This window comes from Gobius niger (genome assembly GCF_951799975.1).
Source record: "Gobius niger genome assembly, chromosome: 13".
Taxonomy (NCBI): Eukaryota; Metazoa; Chordata; class Actinopteri; order Gobiiformes; family Gobiidae; genus Gobius; species Gobius niger.
The window spans coordinates 32263317-32285712 of record NC_136864.1 but is presented as its reverse complement, the minus strand read 5'-3'; the positions used below and the strand labels follow the sequence as shown (position 1 = coordinate 32285712).

The 22396-nt window shown below is 43.9% G+C and overlaps 1 protein-coding gene across 1 annotated transcript; it reads left to right on the top strand.

The window, feature by feature from the left end:
• The first annotated feature begins 2500 nt into the window (after positions 1 to 2500).
• Positions 2501 to 22262, top strand: lamc2 (laminin, gamma 2). Its single transcript, XM_079569271.1, has 21 exons — positions 2501 to 2630; positions 6943 to 7119; positions 7950 to 8070; positions 8476 to 8597; positions 8669 to 8800; positions 8968 to 9157; positions 9478 to 9581; positions 11819 to 12091; positions 12203 to 12280; positions 12721 to 12857; positions 12934 to 13072; positions 15145 to 15350; positions 15660 to 15751; positions 15888 to 16025; positions 17387 to 17531; positions 17729 to 17878; positions 17948 to 18062; positions 19828 to 20024; positions 20696 to 20854; positions 20932 to 21031; positions 21814 to 22262. The coding sequence occupies exons 1-21, from the start codon at positions 2558 to 2560 to the stop codon at positions 22065 to 22067; spliced, it is 3102 nt and encodes a 1033-aa protein (XP_079425397.1). The 5' UTR covers positions 2501 to 2557; the 3' UTR covers positions 22068 to 22262.
• Positions 22263 to 22396: the final 134 nt, after the last annotated feature.

Genomic DNA, 22396 nt, shown 5'->3' with positions numbered 1-22396 from the left:
GGCCGTCGCCTCAGGGTGCTCTTTTACACCCCGTCATCCTGTCTGCGGTCTGGCTGAGGCGCGCTTCATCCTCCTCCTGAGCCAAGCCTGTAGCCCCGGGCTACACCTGGTTTAGACTCGCTCTGTTTGTGAGGCAACTTGGTTTGCTATGGTTTCATGTTCACACTTGGTTCAGACCTGGTATAACCTCAGTATAATCTCTGTATAATCTCACTATAATCTCAGTATAACCTCAGTATAACCTCAGTATAATCTCAGTATAACCTCAGTATAACCTCAGTATAACCTCAGTATAACCTCAGTATAATCTCAGTATAACCTCAGTATAACCTCAGTATAATCTCAGTATAATCTCAGTATAATCTCAGTATAACCTCAGTATAATCTCAGTATAATCTCAGTATAACCTCAGTATAATCTCAGTATAATCTCAGTATAACCTCAGTATAATCTCAGTATAACCTCAGTATAACCTCAGTATAATCTCAGTATAACCTCAGTATAATCTCAGAAAAACCTCAGTATAACCTCAGTATAATCTCAGTATAACCTCAGTATAATCTCAGAAAAACCTCAGTATAACCTCAGTATAATCTCAGTATAATCTCAGTATAACCTCAGTATAATCTCAGAAAAACCTCAGTATAACCTCAGTATAATCTCAGTATAATCTCAGTATAATCTCAGAAAAACCTCAGTATAACCTCAGTATAATCTCAGTATAATCTCAGTATAACCTCAGTATAATCTCAGTATAACCTCAGTATAATCTCAGTATAACCTCAGTATAATCTCAGTATAATCTCAGTATAACCTCAGTATAATCTCAGTATAATCTCAGTATAACCTCAGTATAATCTCAGTATAATCTCAGTATAACCTCAGTATAATCTCAGTATAATCTCAGTATAACCTCAGTATAACCTCAGTATAATCTCAGTATAACCTCAGTATAACCTCAGTATAATCTCAGTATAACCTCAGTATAATCTCAGTATAATCTCAGTATAACCTCAGTATAATCTCAGTATAATCTCAGTATAACCTCAGTATAATCTCAGTATAATCTCAGTATAACCTCAGTATAATCTCAGTATAATCTCAGTATAATCTCAGTAAAACCTCAGTATAATCCCAGTATAACCTCAGTATAATCCCAGTATAACCTCAGTATAATCTCAGTATAACCTCAGTATAATCTCAGTATAATCTCAGTATAACCTCAGTATAACCTCAGTATAATCCCAGTATAACCTCAGTATAATCCCAGTATAACCTCAGTATAATCTCAGTATAACCTCAGTATAGCCTCAGAATAATCTCAGTATAAAATCAGTATAATCTCAGTATAAAAGCAGTATAATCTCAGTATAAAATCAGTATAATCTCAGTATAACCTCAGAATAATCTCTGTATGATCTGTGGACACACATATATATGTAGTAATTACACATCAAAGATTGAGAACAGCTTTGGGAGTTCTAGTGTTATATAAGGAGTATAAATGAATGACTCAAGGGGACAAAAAGGTCCAGAACTGGTCTATGATTAAGGGGTGTACCTTAAAGGGAAGTCTAGGTATAACGTTTCCTCATTTCAAACAACATTCCCAATATTATGTGCATTCACATCTGTTTTGTTCAGAAAAGAGGTTTTCTGGTGAGAGGCTTCGTCAGCAGAGAAAACCTCCCAAACAGCTGATCCCGGAGTGTCCTAGAGACCACTGTGATGGAAAGTAAAGGCGCCATGCTGACCACTCATGCAGCCGCTGGGTCACAGAGAGGTCAAATACGCACAAATATAAACTTTCTTTCTGGATGAAAAGCTACATAATGCACCTTTAAAGTATGCGTGGTATTGTGGCAGAAATGAATCAATCAAATCACTCCGAAATGTATTTTTTTATGACACTTGGAAGACCAGAGTGCTGCACTGAAAGACAGAACAATTTAAAAACACAAAATCATGACATCATCAGGACGTGAAATGACAGGAAATGACACTGAAGCCACGTTTCTGACCTTTTAACCTCTAAACTGATGGAATTTTTTACCCAAACCTAAAAGCTTCTTGACTGGAGAGCAACAGCAACGCCTCATTGGAAAGCTGAGACCTACAAAACTGATCCTTTTTCAATGGCATTTTCGGGCTTTTTTTGTCAATCTTTTGTTGCTTCTTTGTCACTTATTCCTTTTCGTTGAGGACGTTTTTAGATTAGAGGTTAAAGGCATGTGGTCTTAAACGTTGGATCAGCTGCATCCGTTGAATTGTTTTTGTCTCACTCCCATTTCTTCTTGTTGCATATTGAAGCTCTACTTTGAACCTTGCTAAGATCCAACAAAGCGAAATGTGATTTTTTGATAGGGACTGTGTTTATGACTTTTCTGAGGGTAAGGGTTAACTGTGCGAGGTGTGACTCACTCTGCAGCCGCACAAACACTGGCTCCTGTCAGGACTCGCCTCGGGGAGCGGAGCCGCTCTTAAAGACAGCGATATCCCAGAGGAGGCTCATTTTGGATCTCTGTCCCGGAGACTTGACCTGATCTTCACCTGAACCATGAGAGTGTGTTTAGCCTCGCTCGCCGCAGTGCTGGCCCTGGTCTGCAGCGTACAGGCCACCTACTATAAATGTGAGTACTTTCATTTCACCGCCTTTCACTCAGACCACACTCTTCACTTTCCATGGAGATGCTGCTGTTTTTGCAGTAACAGCACCAGCTTTTTGGAGCTTTGGACGAGACATTGGGAGATTTTTTGCGTGTTAAATGAAACTGGAAGGCCTGTCTAATCGATTGTATTCATTTTTGTTTTGCCATCTGTTGTGCTCAGTAGAATGTGGTGATTGTGAAGCCAGTTCATTCATCATTTATAAACCATTTACCAAACGTTCCTTCTAATTTGTTAAACATTTATAAGACTGTACGTGTTGCCGCAGTAGTGGGGAATGATAAGAGTCAGGGAAATGGTTTGGCTTGTTGTCTAATAGGTCATGGTTTGAGTATTAATTTACAAATGTTTATAGAGCGTGTGCGCTTAAAGGAATAGGCCACCGTTTTTACATACTAAGATATGTTCTTACCTCACTTTAGTCGAGTTAATATATCCCCGTCTGGTCTTTGTCCGTGCGCTCACACATACGCAGCCTCTCCCACATGTTATATAGCTCCAAAAAAGCTCACGATAGAAGCTACCAAGCTCTTCCACGTGTTCCCTATTTAAATAAAGTTACGTGAAGTGTTTTCATGCCAAGTATATTTACACAGAAATGTAACATGTCGATTTTATAAGCAAATAAAAAGGGGGACTATATTGTGAGGCGTAATGATACGAGGAGCACAGCGTCCGCGTAGTAACTCCTAAAGACTTCCCCGCTCACTTCCGTCAATAACCTTTAGGAGTTACTGCGCGGACGTTTTACTCCTCGTATCAATACGCCTCACAATATAGTCCCCCTTTTTATCTGCTTATAAAATCGACATGCTACATTTCTGTGTAAATATACTTCGCATGAAAACACTTCACGTAACTTTATTTAAATAGGGAACACGTGGAAGAGCTTGGTAGCTTCTATCGTGAGCTTTTTCGGAGCTATGTGACATGTGGGAGAGGCTGCGTATGTGCTCCGTTTGCCTGGCAGAGCGCACGGACAAAGACCAGACGGGGATATATTAACACGTCTAAAGTGAGGTAAGAACATATCTCAGTATGTAAAAACGGTGGCCTATTCCTTTAAAGGAACAGGCCACGGTTTTTCCATACTGTGATATGTTCTTACCTGAGGTCAGGGGCGGACTGGCCATAGGTCCATTCTGGAGGAGCACAGAAGGGCTGCTGGCTGGAGGGCCATCAGCCTGTGAGGGGGTGCTGCTACATGGCCTTGCAATTGCACAGCGAAGCAGCAAAAAAATTAAAAAATCTCTATTCTATTTGTTTAACAGCTCTGTTGTTCATTGGTGACACAGCAATTGCGTAATAAAAATCAGGCCTATTATAAATTGATGTCATAATATGTCTTTGTGGACGCGTGTGTGTACTCTAACTTGGGCCGGGCTGGTCCGAGTCCAGGGCCGTTTTTTAGTCCCAGTCCGCCCCTGCCTGAGCTTAGACGAGTTGATATGTACCTGTCTGGTCTTTGTGCCTGTGGAAGAGCTTGGCCGCTTCTAACTTCACCCCTGTTTGGAGCTATAGGAATACATTGGGAGAGGCCAAATGCAAAAAACATCTTTGGTCTTTTTGCGTGACTGAGGGCACACAGTTCTTCCATACTGTGATATGTTCTTACCTGAGTTTAGACGAGTTGATACGTACCTGTCTGGTCTTTGTGCCCGTGGAAGAGCCTGGTCGCTTGTTACTTCATCCCATTTGGTGCCCTCAGTCATGCAAAACGACCAAAGATGTTGTTCGCATTTGGCCTCTCCCAGTATATTGCAATGGCTCCAAATGGGATGAAGTAAGAAGTGACCAAGCTCTTCCACGGGCACAAAGACCTGACAGGTACGTATCAACTCGTCTAAGCTCAGGTAAGAACAGATCACAGTATGTAAAACGGTGGCCTGTTCCTTTAAAAATATGCCATCTTTTATCACAGTGACAAAGTCTGTTATCCTGCTCTATTAACCCTTGTGTTCCATTGGGGAATTTCATGCCACTTTTTGTCAATTTTCACTTTTAAAACCTTAACCTTTTAAGATGAGAAACCTTGATTGATGGCTTACATTTCCATATAACGGTGTCAAAATCTTTGATTCGCCTTTGATTCACGCTCTGGAAAGGTACTGCCCTCATGTCCCATTAGCGGCTTTCCCACTGTTTTGAAATCGAAGTAGCCTTGAGCCTTGAACTCATCCCGCTCGCCCCGTTCAGAGATGCACTTGGAGGAGAAAGGCGTGTGTTCTGACCTGCGTGTTGAGCAAACCTGTCCCCTCACGCAGAGGCAGGACAATGACTGGAATACTGTGCCCTGGAGGCAGCATGAGCCAGAGCCACCGTCTCTGAGTAACTGTCTGCCTGATAATAATCACCAAAGTGTTTGCCCGCAACACATTCCTCCGGCCCCACCCCAAAACAGCCCCACCCAGCCTGCAGCCATCCACACCACGGCCCCCGCCTGCCTCTGCATGTCCTGCCACTCCCACCACAAACAGAACAGAGACGGACGAGCCAAGGGGAGAGAATGACATAACCATTGTCCATCTTAAATGCTTTCTTTATTAAGCTTGTATAGGGTTTGCAACGAAACTGAAATTTCACTGGGCCACATCGAACATTCAAATAAAGAGTATAACGTGGCACATTTGCAGGCTCAAGCAAACACACACTTGTAGGATGCTTGGAGGGATTTAGAAAAGGCAGTACAACTACAAAAAAAGAGTCGAGTCACTCAGTGGGTTACACGATGAAAGGAAAAATGAATTTCCCAAACTCATGTAAACTCGGGAAATTTGATTGAAGGGTGTGCGTGATCCCACTTTCCCCCTGAGTTGATCTGTGGCCTGCCTGGGCCGGATTGGAGCAGCATGTAACTGCAAAGCATTGGATTAGAACAAAGTAACTGTGCATGCTGTTCCTTCCCCCGGAAACTAACTGCCAGGCCGCCCAACGCAAAACAACAACACAACAACACAACAATAACATTGTGTTTGCTACTTCTCATGGACTCCTGCTGTTGACAGGATCATTTTAGTGGCTTTATCAGCGCTACCGTGAGACAGAAGACTCCCATCGGAGCTGCTACGTTAGCGCTGATCGATCATATGGAAAAAAGACTTGTTTTTGTGAAATAAATGACGATCAAAAAGTTGTGAAAAGTCACATCTGGACACTTCATATGTATTATTTAGTTTCTTTCGTAACCCGACACTTCTCTCCCGCTCTCTGTAGCGCGTTTGACAAATCAGAGTGGCTTTCCATGGAAAGATTGAAACATTTGAGATTTTAACATTTCTCTGAGTTTTTAAATGGTTAAAATCGGTCCCAGGACGGCTGAGAAACATCCTGTTAAAGTCTTCAATCCGAGAACCAGGCTGTTTAAATGCACACGCCATAAAAGGAGATCGACAATAAAACTGTCAACAATGTTGTTGTTGAAAATTTACTTGAAACAAATATATTTAGGCATTTTCCTCTTCACATAACGTTAGTGTCAGTCCAGAGAGGAGGAGAGGAGTTACCAGAAAGGAGAGAGTTAAACACCCCGTTATCTCCTAATCTAGAAAAAAAAAATCTGTGATTTTGATAGAAAATTTAGCCTCTGTTTAGCTTAGATTTCTCAGGATCTGAGGCACGTAGATTTAAACTGTTTTCACCTAAAGGGGTTAGAGTCTCGTCTTTCAAACGAGCCACAGCATGTGTCCATAGCTATAACATAGAATACGCTGTGGTGCTACAAATATCATGAAAAATGGTCTGGATTGTTGGCACTCTACAGCTAAATCCCTAAAACAGTCTGGCACTCAATGTGTTAATATATACCCTTAACAGAGACCCGTAGCACGTCGTAGCAGTATCATACTATGCTAGCCTTTAGCTAGCCGCTTGTTAGGACTGGATTGGGGACAGGCGCTAGGATTAGGTTACTAACTAACTCTTTCTACACTTTGTCAAGATCACTATAGACACTTTTTATGTATCGACTTTTCAACCCTATTTCTATTGTGTGATTTTCATTGAAGGCATTAAACTATGAACAGATACGCAAAGCAGTCATAAGAGCAAAAGGTGGTGATTTTGAAGAATCTATTTAAATGTCTTCTGTTTAAAACATACTTACATGTGTGTTCATCTACAATGTAAATAGTCTTGAAATGAAAGAAAAGCCAACACATAAAAAAGTGTTTGTTCTTTTGTGTGGTGTATGTAATGTGATGAGCCAATATGTATATGTATGTAACATGTATGTATATAATGCCTTTCTAATCTACCTCCATGCTGTTTCCGCCCCAGCCGCTCTCCGCTGTGAGTGTAACGGCCGTTCCCGTTACTGCCTGCACGACGCCTTGGGTCTGCGCTGCGTGGACTGTGAGGGCAATACCGAGGGCCGCCAGTGTGAGCGCTGTCGAGCAGGGTTTTACTTCCAGGACAACCAGAGGGCGTGTTCTCCCTGTCTGTGCCACCCCACAGGTGAGAGAAATACCCCCCAGGACCACAAGACATGTTTAAATATGGCTGTCACATTTTACAGTTGCATTAGTAGAGCAACTTTTTGAAGAAATTGTTTTTTTACAACAGCCTACCTAACTGCCATGCTAAACACCGAACAGCTCCACAGTGAAGAAGGCTTCATTCAGATTCATAAGAAAGTTCAATATTAATCTCAAAAAGTTAAAAAAGTTATGGCTAAACATTCATGCAGCATTACTACCGCATGTACACTACTAATTACACTGTTTTTCTCTTGTTTGAAGATGCCAATGCAAATCACAGCGGCTAATAGCTTGCTAGCATTTTGGTATAACACTTTATTATATCGACTTTGCCACGTTTTAAGTTGTTGTTATTTGTTGGGAAGTACACACTGAGGTAGTAGTGATCCCTGCTGCACCGTTTGACAGATATGAGGGAGAAAGTACTGGTTCCCTTTGGAGTTTGACATTTGTTTACATTAGCGAGTGCAATAGCTAGTCACATGACAGCTAATTCAATAGTAGCGAGTGAATCATGCAATGTAAAGCACTTTTGTGTGTCAATCATAGCGGGATATAAAACAGACTATTATATTTTGTCCAGAATTACTTCACTACAGAAATTGTTTGAGCGCTTAACTACTATTGTTGCAGAATTACTTTTATCATACTTGAATACTTTTTATTGTGGATTCAACTCAGTTGAGCATTTGAACCTTATGGTCAGAGTAAAACATTTACAGTAAAGAGTCTGAGCATTCGTCATCATAATATTGTTTGACTCTATGCGTGTCCTGAAGCCTTTTGTAATGCGTCCATTTCCCACAGGAGCCGTGAGCGCCCAGTGTAACAGCAGGGGGCGCTGTAGCTGTAAAGCGGGCTTCACTGGAGCGAAGTGTGACCTCTGTGAAGATGGACAGAAGATCGGACCGGAGGGATGTACTCGCAGGTGAGTGGACAAATGAACATCAACATAAAGAATTTAAAAAAACTTTAGTAGGGGTTCCTTGGTAGTTCCTATACAGGTTTTAGTAGGGGTTCTTTAGCAGTTTGTGTACAGATTCTAGAACCCAAAGAACCCCAACTGAAACCAGTACAGGAACTATCAAAGAACATCTTCTATGGTAGTTCCTGTACTGGTTTTAGTTGGGGTTCTTTGGTAGTTCGTGTACAGGTTGTAGAACCCCAACTAAACCAGAGAACCCCAGCTGAAACCAGTGCAAGAACTATCAAAGAACCCCTTCTATGGTAGTTCCTGTACTGGTTTTAGTTGGGGTTCTTTGGTAGTTCCTGTGTAAAATGTATCTATTCATTTAAGAGCCGTACACATCTTTTGTGTGTTTTTTCTTTGCAGTCGCCAGCTCAGACAGGATTCTGGGAGTTGGAGTACGCCTTGCTTCTGCTTCGGCCACAGCTCTGAATGTTCCGCACAGTCTAACTACTACGTCCACAACATCACCTCCACCTTCTCTAACGGTACTCACTCCACACTTCAGATGTAGTTTGTCCTGCTTCAGCCCGGTTCACAGCTGACTCTGCCGCTGCAGGTCCGGATGGGTGGAGAGCCGCCACTCTGGATGGAGAAACACCCCGGAACGTCCACTTTCGCTGGTCACCCACGTACAAGGACATAGAAGTCATCTCCTCCAACAGCCTCCCAGTCTATATGTACGCCCCAGGTGAGAACACAGGAAACCACGCAGACTCGGGTTTGGGCAGCATCTCACACATTCCAAATCTCAGTTTCGGCTTTGTTGCCTTTTCTGAAGTATTACACCAATTATACCAACGTACGACCTGGGCGTAATTCCCAATGTGGGCTAAAGTCACCTGTCTTTTGCCGCAGCCCGTTTCCTTGGCGACCAGCTGCACAGTTATGGGCAGAACTTGACCTTCTCTCTGCGTTTGGACCGAGGCGTGAGACAACCGTCAATCACAGACATCATCCTGGAGGGGGCGGGCCATAGGGTGTCCACTTCCTTAGGAGACCTGAGACACAGCGTCCCCTGTGGACAGAAGCGGTCCTACACCTTCAGGTAAGAGTCATCTGGACTAACACCTCACAGTTCTGTTATCAATCCCTTTTACTCTCTGGTTTTAACCGTGGGATCTGTGGGGCTCATTTTTCCTTCTGAATGAGAAAACGTAAATGCAGCATAGGTCGTGTTAAATGTGTAAATTTGTGAATGAATCAATGTTACTTGCTATCAACAAAATCCATTTTCTATTTTTGAACATGCTAAGTTAATGGGGAGAGCCTCCTGACTGGCCAATGCTTCCTGGAGTAATACAGTAGGGACAGCGCTGAAGCTCGGTCTAAAGTCTAAAGCTCTGACTGACTGTGGTGTGTTTGCAGACTGGACGAGAGCCAGTGGAGTCCTCAGCTCAGCTCCTTCACCTTCCAGAAACTACTGCAGAACCTGACGGCCATCAAGATCAGAGCCACCTTCGGACACAGCGGTACAGCATATGCTTTTACTCCTCAAACAAGCAAACAAAAATCGACTGTCTCACTCTTTTACACATTTATTGCTGCTGATTTGAGAGTTTAATAATATATTAGTTGATATGGTGTATTATGGAACTATTTATGAGGGGAAAAAAGATATTTGTACATAATTGACCTTTTTGTGACCCAATTGCATGTATGTTTGGTTAGCATAGTGCTTTTTATTTCCATCACAGAGGCCTCTATGACGCTCCAGGACCAATTGTTTTGTTGGTTTTCTGGTGAGAGGCTCTGTCAGCAGTGAAAACCTACCAGAAACTCTAAAACAAATAGAGCATCATAGAGGCCACTGTGATGGAAAGTAAAGACACCGTGGTAACCATGTTTACAGCCACTGGGTCACTAAAAGGTCAACAATGTATTAAAGGTTCCATGTTCCACTTTAAAGCATCACAGAATGCGTGGATTATGGAGTAACACTTACCAAAGCGTTTTAGTGACATTAAGCTGCACTTTTTTTTACAAACACTTTGTACACACAAAGTGCAGCTGTGCATTTCTTAAGTCCTTAATCGTGAACCACACTCATCCCGGTCATTTCAGACCTCAAAGTGCCTTCACTTCAAAGTCATCTGCTATATATATTTTTTTTAATCAATTCAACAAATTTCTTCTTGTGAATCATATGAAAAATGCCTTTGTGTGAATAGATTGATCATGGAAGCGATAATATAATTTTGAAATGTGACAGTGAATGATATAGAATTCCGTGTGATAATCGCTGTGCTGAGTTTACAGCGCTGAATAGGTTTTATTATTAAGTATCTGTATCCTGCAATTTTAGCCATACCAAAGTAAAGTATAGGCATTTATATTGTACCTCTACCACTATGGAGCACATTTTTTGGTGAGAAATAAAAGTATTTTCTGGGGGTATTTTGCAAACCCGGAAGACAAGACTCAGATTCAGTTAACTCCGCCCCCTCACTCTGAGCGGATCTGCCCATGTATTATTAGCAGTAAAATAAATATAAATATCACAGCAATAAGTGAAGTTACTTCACGATGCAGTTATAAGGAGTTGACACAGCTTCAGAAATGGCTAACACACACGCTAACACACACGCTAACACACACGCTAACACACACGCTAACACACACGCTAGCACACACGCTAACACACACGCTAACACACACGCTAACACACACGCTAACACACACGCTAACACACGCTAACACACACGCTAACACACACGCTAACACACACGCTAACACACACGCTAACACACACGCTAACACACACGCTAACACACACGCTAACACACACGCTAACACACAAGCAAACACGCGTTTTGACTCACCACTGCTCTGTCCCGGCCTCTCCATCACATTGGGGACTCGCGTTGGTTATAAAAGTTAATCCACTTTGAGAAGATTCACAAACATCCACCAGAGACAGTCACAGAAAAACAATATTTTGGTGAAAGTCGCTGAATCCTGGACGCGTTTTTCTCCATGACATTATCGCTAGGTAAGAAAAAAGAACAGGCGTGTCCAGAATAGTTTAGGACGAGCTCCTTCTTCACTGCTCTTCCTGTTTGAAACTATGACGTAAAAAACGTCAGAGTGTCACAACTCAGTGGTTTTCCAGCAGAGGGCGGAGCAGCTGCTCAGAGCAGGATTCAGGAGGATTGCTGAGAACTGTGTGAATGAAGCCACAAACCACTCTGGGGGTGTTTTTAATAAGGAAATAGCATAACAACATGGATAAAAGCCCTTTAAAAATGATAGGACAGCACCATCTGCTGGCCATAAGGCCTTACAGCCAGAGGTGGGTAGAGCAAAATATCTCTCTCAAGTGAAATAATTGTACTCATGCACAAGTTAAAAATAGAGACGTAACTAAATACAAAAAAGTACTTGGAGAAAATGCTACTTGAGTACCGTGAGTACTGATTAACTTGTTTGAGTCTTGTCCAGTCTGATTTATGTTTCAGTTGTGACATGAATCATAAGAAACAAAACATGTAATGATATGAAAATCCAATATTTCCCTCCACGAGACACAAAAAGATATTTTAGGTCGAAATTAAGTTTTAAATTTACTCACAGCGGCACATTCTTTTTACTGAAGTAAGAGTAAAGATACTTCATTACAATGTTGAGAGGAAGTTGCACCTCAGCTGAACCCGCCCTGAGTACTGTTTCTGTTGTATGAAGTCTGATCTGACCGTATCTCGCCCCTCAGGTCGTGGGTACCTGGATAACGTCTCCCTGGTGTCCGCTCGCCCTGATGTGGGCACAGTCCCGGCCGGGTGGGTCAGGAGCTGCCGGTGCCCCGCCGGTCTGGAGGGGCCCCAGTGTGAGCGCTGTGTCCATGGATACAGGCGCTCTGAGCCCGGCCGCGGGGCCTTCAGCCAGTGTGAGCCGTGCCAGTGTCCAAAGGGCAGCTGCGACGCCCTCACCGGAGAGTGCCTGTCCTCTGATGACGACAGCCAGGGCTGCCAACACGGATACTCAGGTACTGGGCTGACCTTGAACTCCCGCTGACCCGCTTTAGTCCTGGTCCAGCCCTGTAATGGCTCTATTGTTGGCCGCTCTCGTGTCTCTTATGGCGCTGATGTTTCTCCAGGTCCTAACTGCGCAGACTGTTCTGAAGGATTCTATCGTGAGACGGTTCGAGGAGACGGCTTCCTCGCTCCATGTGAACGTGAGTGTTATGGCAATCTTTGAGGGTCATTTGCCATAGTAAGCAGCCTGGGCTGTAGCCTTAGCTTGGCATGTGCTTTGTAGTAAAAACAAATGGAATGTCCAGACTTACAGGATAACGGAGAAGTTTTGGTTTAATCTGGTCCAAGTTCCACAAGTTCACATATAGACAGAGGTCCACAGTTCCACAGTTTTCACAGCAGTCAAAAAACTGTTGGGCCTAAAACCCAGGCCGGCTTCCACACCACAAGGGTTCCCCCACCTGTCCATTTAAAGAACTGCAAGGCTACCTGGCCCCACCCAAACACACAAAACATAAATATAGCTGTTGCCTACAAAACAAAATAACTTAGGAATAGCCATTTTAGCAATTTTAAAGGAAACTAAAACGGCCCTCACAGGAGAGCGCTTGTTAACAGCCTGATGTCGGTGTCTCCTCAGCGTGTGCCTGTGACAAACACGGCTCCGTCTCCGCCCAGTGCGATGCCTCTGGAACGTGTCGCTGTAAAACGGGCTTCGAGGGACAAAAGTGTGACCGGGGCACGTGCCCGTCCTGCTTCAGCCCGGTCACAGCTCAGGTACGTGCAGCACAGTGAGTGAGTGAACCTCGGAGAACTGTAGATGGTAACAGATGTGTCTGTGTCTGCCTCCCAGTTGGGCCTGTTCTCAGTGAGACTCTTGGAGCTGGAGCAGCTCCTCTTGCGTCCGGTCGACACCGGGGACATGGAGGCCGCTCTGAAGGCCGCGCAGAGGGAGCTGGACAACCTGCAGGAGCAACACCAGGACGCCACAGGTAACATTCAAATCAGAGAGGGCGTAAGGGAGGCGAAGGAAGAAGAGGGCAGGGAGAGGAGTGATTGTGAGGAGAGAGGGGGTCAGGGGCTGAATTATTCATTATGGGCCTGATTTAACAAGCGTGTGCACATGTGTAGTGTTTGATTTAAAATGGCATATGCTCACTTTAAGCCATATGTCTCACCTAGCCTTTGCAATTATCCAAACTTAAACTTGTCACTCAAAGTATATCCCCTTTGAGTTCTACACAAACTTCTATCTTCTATCTACGTATTTGCTCTAGAACTATCAGAAGTTTTTGGCTAATTTTCCAGACACAAACATTACACTGCGTTCCAAATTATTATGCAAATTGGATTTTTGTGTCAAAAAGGTAAAAAAAAAAGCAATAATAATGAAACTCATGGATGGTATCGTGTCTTGGGGCTCTATGAATCACTGACATAAATCTCAGAGACCTGGGATGATTAGTTTTCGGGTTAAGCCCAGTTAAGGAAAAACTACTGAAAAAGGGTGTTCCACTTTATTATGCAGATCATCATTTTCAAGCAATATGGTAAAGAAAAAGGGACTTTCTGCTGATGAAAAGCATGAAATAGTTGAATGCCTTGGTCTAGGTATGAAAACCTTCGATATTTCATGAAAGGTTAAGTGTAATCATCGTACTGATAAGAGATTTGTGGATGATTCAGAGCACACTCCGTTTTGTGCCGATAAAGGCACAATATGGACGGTTTCTGCCAGACAAACACATCAGATTAGGAGAACAGATGCTACAAAGCAGCATATAGGTATTTGAAGCTGCTGGTGCCTCTGGAGTCCCCCAAACATCAAGGTGTCGGACCCTCCAGAGGCTGCAGTTGTGCATAATCCTTCTATCCGGGCCTCCCCTAAACTGTTAATTGAAGCTGATGAACAGAAACGGCTGCAGTGGCTCAGAAATACATGAGGACTCATTTTCAAACAGTCTTGTTCACTGATGAGCGCCGTGTAGCCCTGGATGGTCAGATGGATGGAGTAGTGAATGGTTGGTGAATGACCACAATGTCCCAACAAGGCTGTGACGTCAGTAAGGAGGTGGCGGAGTCATGTTTTGGGCCAGAATCATGGTGAGAGAGCTGGTCGGCCCCATTAGGCCCTTTTAGGCTCCCTGAAGGTGTGAAAATGACCTTTGAAAAATATGTGGAGTTTCTGACTGACCACTGTCTTCTATGCTACAAAAAGAAGAGCCGTGTTTTCCCGAACAAAATCCTCTTCATGCATGACAACGCACCATGTCATACTGCAAAGAATACCTCTGCATCACTGGCTGCTATGGGCATAAAAGGAGAGAAACTCATGATGTGGACCCCCTCCTCCCCTGACCTCAACCCTGTTGAGAACATTTGGAGCCTCAACAAAAAAAAACTTCTATGAGGGTGGGAGGCAGTTTTCCTCCAAACGGCAGCTCTGGGAGGCTATTCTAACATCCTGCAAAGAAATCCAAGCAGAAACTGTCCAAAAACTTACAATTTTAATGGATTTAAGAATTTTGAAGCTGCTCTCACACAAGGGCTCCTTTGGTAAAATATAACTTGACCTGTTAATATTTTTTTGATTGAAATAGCTTTTGATTTCAGTAAATATGACCTCCTAATGCTACAAATACAACAAATGACAATTTTCAGTTAATTACAAGCTTTAAAATGTATTGAAACGATGAGTTGCATAATAACTTGGAACAGTGGATTTTGAGGTTTTTACTATATTTATTTTTGAAAAAAATACTGTTATCACTAGGACATTTTTTCCACCACATTTAAATGATCCTCTACCAGTTAAAGACTTAAAAATTATGCTGACTCTCATTTGAGTTGACAATTTAGAAAATCTTAGAAAAATGTCATTTGCATAATAATTTGGAACGCAGTGTACACTTAAACATACATCGTTTCAACTTCTGCTACTACATAAATGTACATCTATGGGGTCCTAAATGAGTTTACAAAGCGTTACAGTACAATGTTTGACACTTAAATAGCCGTTCACATGATAAGCCTGACAGCCTCGACCGAAATGCCTTTCCCGTAGATGCGGAGAGGCGTCTGCAGAAGCGACTGTCCCCTCTGGGCTCCGAGCAGCTGATTCTGGGTCAGGAGGTGGACGACACGGCCCAGGCCTGTAGCAAGGTCCACAGCTCCAAGGACAAGTACACAGAGAAGGTGGACGCCACAGACGACCTGATCCAGGACATGAGGAGGCTCCTGAAGCAGGCCCAGCGCAGCCTCCAGTCGGCGGTGAGGAGACACCACATACACATGCGTCATCTGGACCACGAAAAATATTGGTTGTGTTGTTAAGTTTTTAAAGTTCTGGCATCTTCGCCCCACTTTCTTTTGTCAGTTCCTGATCACCTACCATGTCATCAAACCTACTCATATTTTGCATACACATATTATACCCATAGACTTATTGTGGCCTACTTCTTCTTGAAACTGTGAGGCAGTTAAAGTGCTTGTTTTCCTCCACAGTATTTTGAAAAATAACCCATGACCCACATACTTGGGCGTATGAATGAATTGTAACTATCTTGTTCTGACCTCCAGGAGCTGCCCCAGGCTGACTCTCCCGCAGACGCACCCACAGACACCAGCCCCTTCTCCCCGCTGCTTCAGAAGGCCTTGGACCTGCTCCAGAAGTGAGTGCCTCGTCGTTTTGTTCTTCTTCCACTTTCGTTCTCTTTAGTCAGAAGTAACATCTTTGTCTGGTTTAGTCCGAGTTGTGATGAAAGCTTTTACGAACGGCCAGTTGAAAAGTCCTCATTCCCTCTCCAGGCACCAGTCGGACGCGGCCTCCGTAGACGCCCAGGCAGGTGAGGCTCTGAGGGACTCGGAGCTTAGCGCAACCCTGGCCCAGCCCATGGTGGAGCGAGAAAAACAGGTCCACAAGATCACGGATGACCTCGGGGACATGTGAGTACACAGATAGTGTGGGGACTAAGACACGGGCCTGAGGGTCGGCAGTTAAGACCCAATTCCTAGAGTGCAGAGTGTGACTGAGTGATTGACCTTGGTTTATGTAGCCAGTAAAGTCCCACTGAGAATCAGCCATGCAGAGCAGACTTCACACAGAAGCCTCGGACTGTCCTGCTGCAAGACGAGAGAGCACTGCTGACCGCTGTCGGTTAGGGTTTAATCAGGCCTTTTGTAATAGCCATAACAATGTCATAAAACGCCATCGAGTCCTTCCAAGAACCAGAAGGTACAACCAAGCTTCCTGCTGCTCGGAGAATAGACTTGAAGGGAGAAATGTAGGCTGTTTCACTTTATTCATGCAGGTTTTGAGTCATACTGCTCACTTTGGTCATTTTTTCTTGTGCAGCTGAAGTGCTCCGATCAGTTTCCTGGATTTTACTGCTGCAAACAGAGTGTCCTCTGCATTTCCAGAGCACACTGTCACCTATCACTACATGACAATAGTGGCTATGCCTTGTCATTGTCATTGGTAATTTCCTTTTCTGCCAACAGGGAGCGCTCCAAACTACATGAGATGCCTAAAAGAGTAGAGTTCAGTCCAACTTCCAATTATAGAATGCAAAAAATGAATTTTGATGTATAATTTGTATACATTTTTTTTCATTCAAAAGTGACATCCAAAACAAGCCAATTACAGTATGAATGAAACGGAGCAGAGGAGAACATCTTAATATCTGCCCCTTTTGTTACTTCTCATTTTACATGTTTTCAACTGTTTTAGAACATTTTTGCAATACAGAATCTGAAAGTGACATCCCATTTTTCTTTTGTCAATTTTCCACTAAATCAGATGCATTTTTATATTGGGGTTGCTTCATTTTTAGTAGCTTTTGTGAACCAAAATATCTGCACAAATGCAGCTGATGTTCCAACCAGTCCCAATCTGCCCCTAATAGAGGACAGACAGGCTGCAGGACCAAGACATTATGAAGACAATACCCTTCAATGGGTAAAAATCAGCTCACACCAAATGTGTTGTTTTCCAGTGTAATTCACATTCATTGATTTATTTCCCTCCTAAAATAAACTTGGTGGTTCTGAACTTGTACAGTTCTGTGACACACTTTTGGTTCCCACCGCTGTAACACATCCTTCTGGGGCCACAGCTGGTAGAGCGAGTCGTCCTATAACTGAGAGGCCCAGCATCTGTGTCTGCGTACATTGGTGTGTGAACGAGAGTGTGAATGAGTGAGTGGGTCCTTGATGTAAAGCGCCTTGAGCATAAATCGAGACCATTCACCTTTCTTTTGTTTTGCATAGTAATTGTGCTCTACAAATAAACGTTCCCATTGTGCCAGGCTGAAGCGGATATCTACCGAAGTGAAGGACATGGAGGCACAGGCGCCTCAGGTCACCTCCACCGCCAAAGACCAGAGCAAGATGGCCGCCCGCCTGCTGCAGGACATACTGACGGCAGAGAATGGCCTGCCCGCGCCTCTGAAGGTAGGCAGAATAGTCATTCTGAATTCGTCGCCCTGACTAGGGCTGAGTACCGTTAAACGAAACCAGCAGGGTATCGAAAAAAAATGAGCGAAAAGGTATTATTCGGGTATCAGCATTGAAAACCAAGTATCGTTCAAGTACTGGTACGCCGCCCTGGTCCTGACCATGTCCTGACCATTTCTCTGTGTCGTCTCTAGGCCGAGGCTGAAGGAATGTTGTCCAGGTTAAACGGTCTGAAAGCAGCAGCCGATGGAAACCTCAAGGAGCTGGATGATCTTAAAGCCGCGGTAGAACCGGAGCAGACCAGCGCGATGGGTTTGCTGGCCAAAGGGAAGACAGCGCAGGGGGTAAGAGGACTCCTCAAACCGCGGATCCGTCCGCCGTGTGCACTCATACTGACCGCTGCGTGATTACAGGCTTTTGACAAGCTGGTGGGCAGAGTGGACCAGGCCAAGTCCGACACTGAAGACGCTCTGAGGAGGATCGGGAGCAACACGGATGACTTAGAAGATGCCCTCAGTACACTGAAAGGTACGCAAGACCTTTCACAATCTTCACTTGACACAGCCTGCTAAAGCAACTCTTTGAGCTGCCTGGAGTAGAATCTTTCTCGCTCACGTAAACATTATCATTCAAAAGTTTAGGATCACTTTTTTTTTACTAGATTTGGGTAAAGCCGAACTAGAAAAAATGTCCTTGGTTAAGGCAGGTGGCAAGATGTTAAAATGTACTTTAAAAAAAAAAAAGAAAAGCACAGTTTTTTTCAACAAAGATAGCATTAAATGAATCAGAAATAAAGTCTAGACATGGTTAATGTTGTGAATGCCTGATTAGAGAAGCTATAGAACTGGCCTGGGTGACCCCAAACTTTGGAACAGTAGTGTACCTTCTTCTACTCCTGAGTCTGGAGGTGTCCCGAGCCACTTTTAAACACCCTAAACCACTGGACACGTACTGAGCAGTTCCGCGCTCCAATTCCATTACAGCGCCATCGATTTGTTAGCATGTTGTAGACTAAAATTCGAGGCTCGCACATAACAAAAGACTTTTTTTAATGTCTCAGCGGAGAAATCCCCTTGCACTATATGGCTGCTGATACAGTAGGCCTGCATAATAGACTAATCAATTCTTTCATAAATCAGTGCTTTGTAAACAAGCAGCAACCTCCCTCTCTCTTGGTACAGCAGCCTTTTTTTGTGTTTTTTGTAGTTTCTGTGTTCCACATTCTTATGCTAGATACTTTTATATCTTTGCTGTGTTTTTGTTGAGGTTCAGTGGATTTTTTTTACTGCAATGAGTCATCAAGGGCCAAGTTATTTAAAAGTAAATATCTTATGAGCTAAAGACATTTGAGACCTACAAAGTCTTCTTCTAAAACACTGAAGAGAGCAGTGGAGTCACAAGAGACGCTACAAGAAACAAAAAAGGGACAAAGGAGTCATGCAAAGTACTGTATGTACACTGCTCATATGTTAATATTATATTAATATACATGCGTTTCCAATGACATCACGCATAGTTCCGGAGGCCATTTTGAAGTAGCATTATGCAGGCTAAACTAACTCATCGAAGAGGAAACAGAAAACCTTTCTCTGTGATTTTTACAGTTTGTCATGTCAACAGAGTCTCAGTCTGAGTCAGTGTTTAAGCTGCTCAAGACGTTAGCATGCTACCGGTTAGCAACTGTTAACCATTGATTCAATCAACTGCAAATGGCTTCAACATGATGAACACATGTGTGGCTCACATCTGGAGAACAGCTCAGCTCTGAGCCCTGGCACAAGCTGTAGCAAGGTTTAGAGTGTGTTCAGGGTTTTCTCTTGGAGAGGTCGGAGCTGAGCTGTTGAAGCTAAATGCTAACCGGTAGAATGCTAGCATCTTAAATACTGACTCACTGGTTTCATCACATGAAAATGTTTTTACTGTTATCTTCTTGAGCAATGATTACGAGTTCATTAAAATGTCACTGTCTTTCATTTTCATAGTAGAGTAGAGATATTGTTACATGTGGTAGTACTAGATAATGCTACTTCGGTATTCAAAATGGCCGCCTTAACAACAAAGGTCACATGACTGAAAGGCATGAATAGGAGGGGTATAAACAGCACCAGATAGCATTAGTGGTGAGATTGTGTAACTGCAGCACCTTTGTCATTAGTAACACAGTATTAAATGTGTATAAATAATAAGACTTCACATATGTTGTCTTCTATCGGGGCACTGGGCACACACGCTCTCTAGATTGGTCTGTTTGGAGATTTCTCTCCCACATTGATGTTTGTCTCCCTTTCCACAGGGTTCGATGAGCAGATGGACCGGGCCAAGGCGCTGTCGGACGCCGCCATTCGTCGACTGCCTGCCATTAACGCCACCATCCGATCGGCGAACGGAGACAATGCGGCGGCCCGGGGTCTGGTGGGCGGCATCTCGGAGCAGCTGCGTCAGGCAGAGGACATGAGCGACCAGCTCCAGGACGCCGTGGGTGACCTGCAGGTGAGGCCACCTCACAACAGATCTAAGTGGCCGATTCTGGTTTCAGTAACCCGCTTTTGTCAGACAGCCTTATTCAGACATTCCTAAAGTCTGGAGCGTTGTGGCGCATTATCAGTCCGAAAAACACCTACTCACCTTATGGAAAATAATTGTTTTAAAGTTTAAAACAACATGAAAAAGAACTAACACCAAATTCTGCAAGATAAATACTTTAAAGCAGTTTTTAGCAAACACGTGTACATAGCCTGTCAAACTCTTTTTCCAAGATTCAATTCACCCGATGCAAAACTACTGCAGCCATTGTGATTTGCCAGTCACCACTTTTATTATTATTATTTGTTATTATTTCCAATATGTGACCTTCCATGAAGCCCTTCAGGAAAATATTTGACCTTCCAAGAATCATCAAACCGAGATCAAGATCCAGTCAGGGCTGAAATGGGTCAAAAGGGTCTTCTCCTAAGTGGTGCTAGGCTAGTGCTAGGCTAGTGCGGAGTGATCTGCTAGGTTAGCGGATCTACAGTACGTTTAATTAGCACCAATAGAATATTTTCAAGCCCAAGGACCCATTCTTCTGCCTTTTAGCTAAGCTTCATCAAACTGAACGCATGAACCCTGGTTCTATTTGGCTTTCACTTGGTTGTGATCAGAGCTGTGTGGCTGTTGTCTAGGGCTTATGGAGAACTGTCCCTCCCACCGATGGACTCCTGGACCGGGCCACCCTCCTCCGCTCCCAGGCTGAAAAGCTCCGTGATGGCTCCTCCTCCACGGCCGCAGAGGTGACCAGCGAGCTCGGCCAGGCCAAAGATCTGAAGCAACAGGCCACGCAGGTAACATGTCTAGAAGGTCCTTTAGAAGGATGTCTCATACAGAAAGTGGAAGGTCTAACTGATCGTGGCTGTCACAGGGGGCCAAGGACGCACAGGCTGCTCTGGACAACACCCAGAAGACCAGAGACGCCGTGAGGAACACGCTACGGGACGTCAACAACATGATCAACGGCCTCAGTGAGTACATGTGCTTGTGTTGAAGTGATTGTGGAAAGTGCGCTTCATGTCCTGTAGGGTCCTGGTCCAATGGGCTACATGCGACTGTGTGACTTCTGACTGGACACTGCCCTTCATCTTCTCAGACAGCCAGTTACTCGCAGGTTAAAAAACATTACGTAGGATGTAACCACTGCCCTGGATGGACCGACTGTGTTTGTTAGTCTGGGTTTTTGTCTTGAAGCTAACGCCTCCAGGGATGGGCGCAATCAATCGTGACGTGGCACCGCACCTCGCTCTGGTGAGATAGGCCCTTTAGAAATCACATCTAACGTAATCTTTTCACACGTCATCCAGTGACTGTCCATCAGTAACTCGCTGTCTGCCACGTTATGTTTAAAAGTGTATTCATTTCAGAATGATAATACGTTTCACTGACTGATTGTCAGTGCAATGTTTCACAAGTGAGGAATTTTCTTTGATGCAGTGGTGCAACGTTGGAGAACATGTGTGTGAGACCCTGATAATGCCTCAAAAAAAATAATGGCAAAAAAAAAAGGCAGATCTTTCTATCCAGGAAGAGTCATTTGGCAGTCAGTACGGTAACAAACAAACATAAGAGCTTGCCTATGTTCAGGAGCCCAGTCGTCCGTGTGTTGCTGTAAAGGTGCCTGTACTGATAAAAGTGACCTTTATTTTCTGTTTATTGTGGTTTAACTTATATTTACTTAAAGGAAATAGTGTTTAGTCATAGTAGGTTATGAGATGATACACTCGACATGAACCCTGGTGTCTTTGCTCAGATGGCTCGGAGCCCGTGGACACTTCCCGGCTGAAGGAGCTTGAGGACTCCCTGGAGGCCGCTCAGAAGAATGTCTACCTCAGCCTGAGGCCCCGGCTGGAGCAGCTGCAGGAGACGGAGAAGGCGCACAGACACTACCTGAGGAGACTGGACCAGGACGTGTCCACCATCCTGAGGGACATCCAGAACATTGAGGACATCCTGAGAACGGTGCCCCCGGGCTGTTACAACACTGCCCCGCTGGAGGAGGCCTGAAAAGCCTATTTCTATCTGAAAACACTAAATGGAAAAAAAAAACTTGCAATACATTTGTTCCTCATATTTATGTCGCTAATGCACTGGAAAAGTCACCTGCCACTCCCAGAGGCTTGGGGTTGCCAGATCCCATGGCTCAATAGGAGAAGACTGAAAGCCTATGTCTATGTTTAGTATTGTTATTGTGTCTAAAAGTGAAGTGTTAATGTTTATACAATGTTTTTACACATACCTTCCACTTATGTTATTACCTGAACCTCTGTGCAGCTCCCCGTGAGTGCAAACTGCTGCCCCCTAGAGGCTGTGCACTTTAAGTACATCCAACAGTT

Excerpts from the sequence above, each read along its gene's own strand:
- lamc2 (XM_079569271.1), top strand. The coding sequence starts at position 2,558 with ATGAGAGTGTGTTTAGCCTCGCTCGCCGCAGTGCTGGCCCTGGTCTGC. Across the intron at positions 8,071-8,475 it reads CCGGAGGGATGTACTCGCAG|TCGCCAGCTCAGACAGGATT; the intron begins GTGAGTGGACAA and ends TTTTCTTTGCAG. Across the intron at positions 21,032-21,813 it reads CAACATGATCAACGGCCTCA|ATGGCTCGGAGCCCGTGGAC; the intron begins GTGAGTACATGT and ends GTCTTTGCTCAG.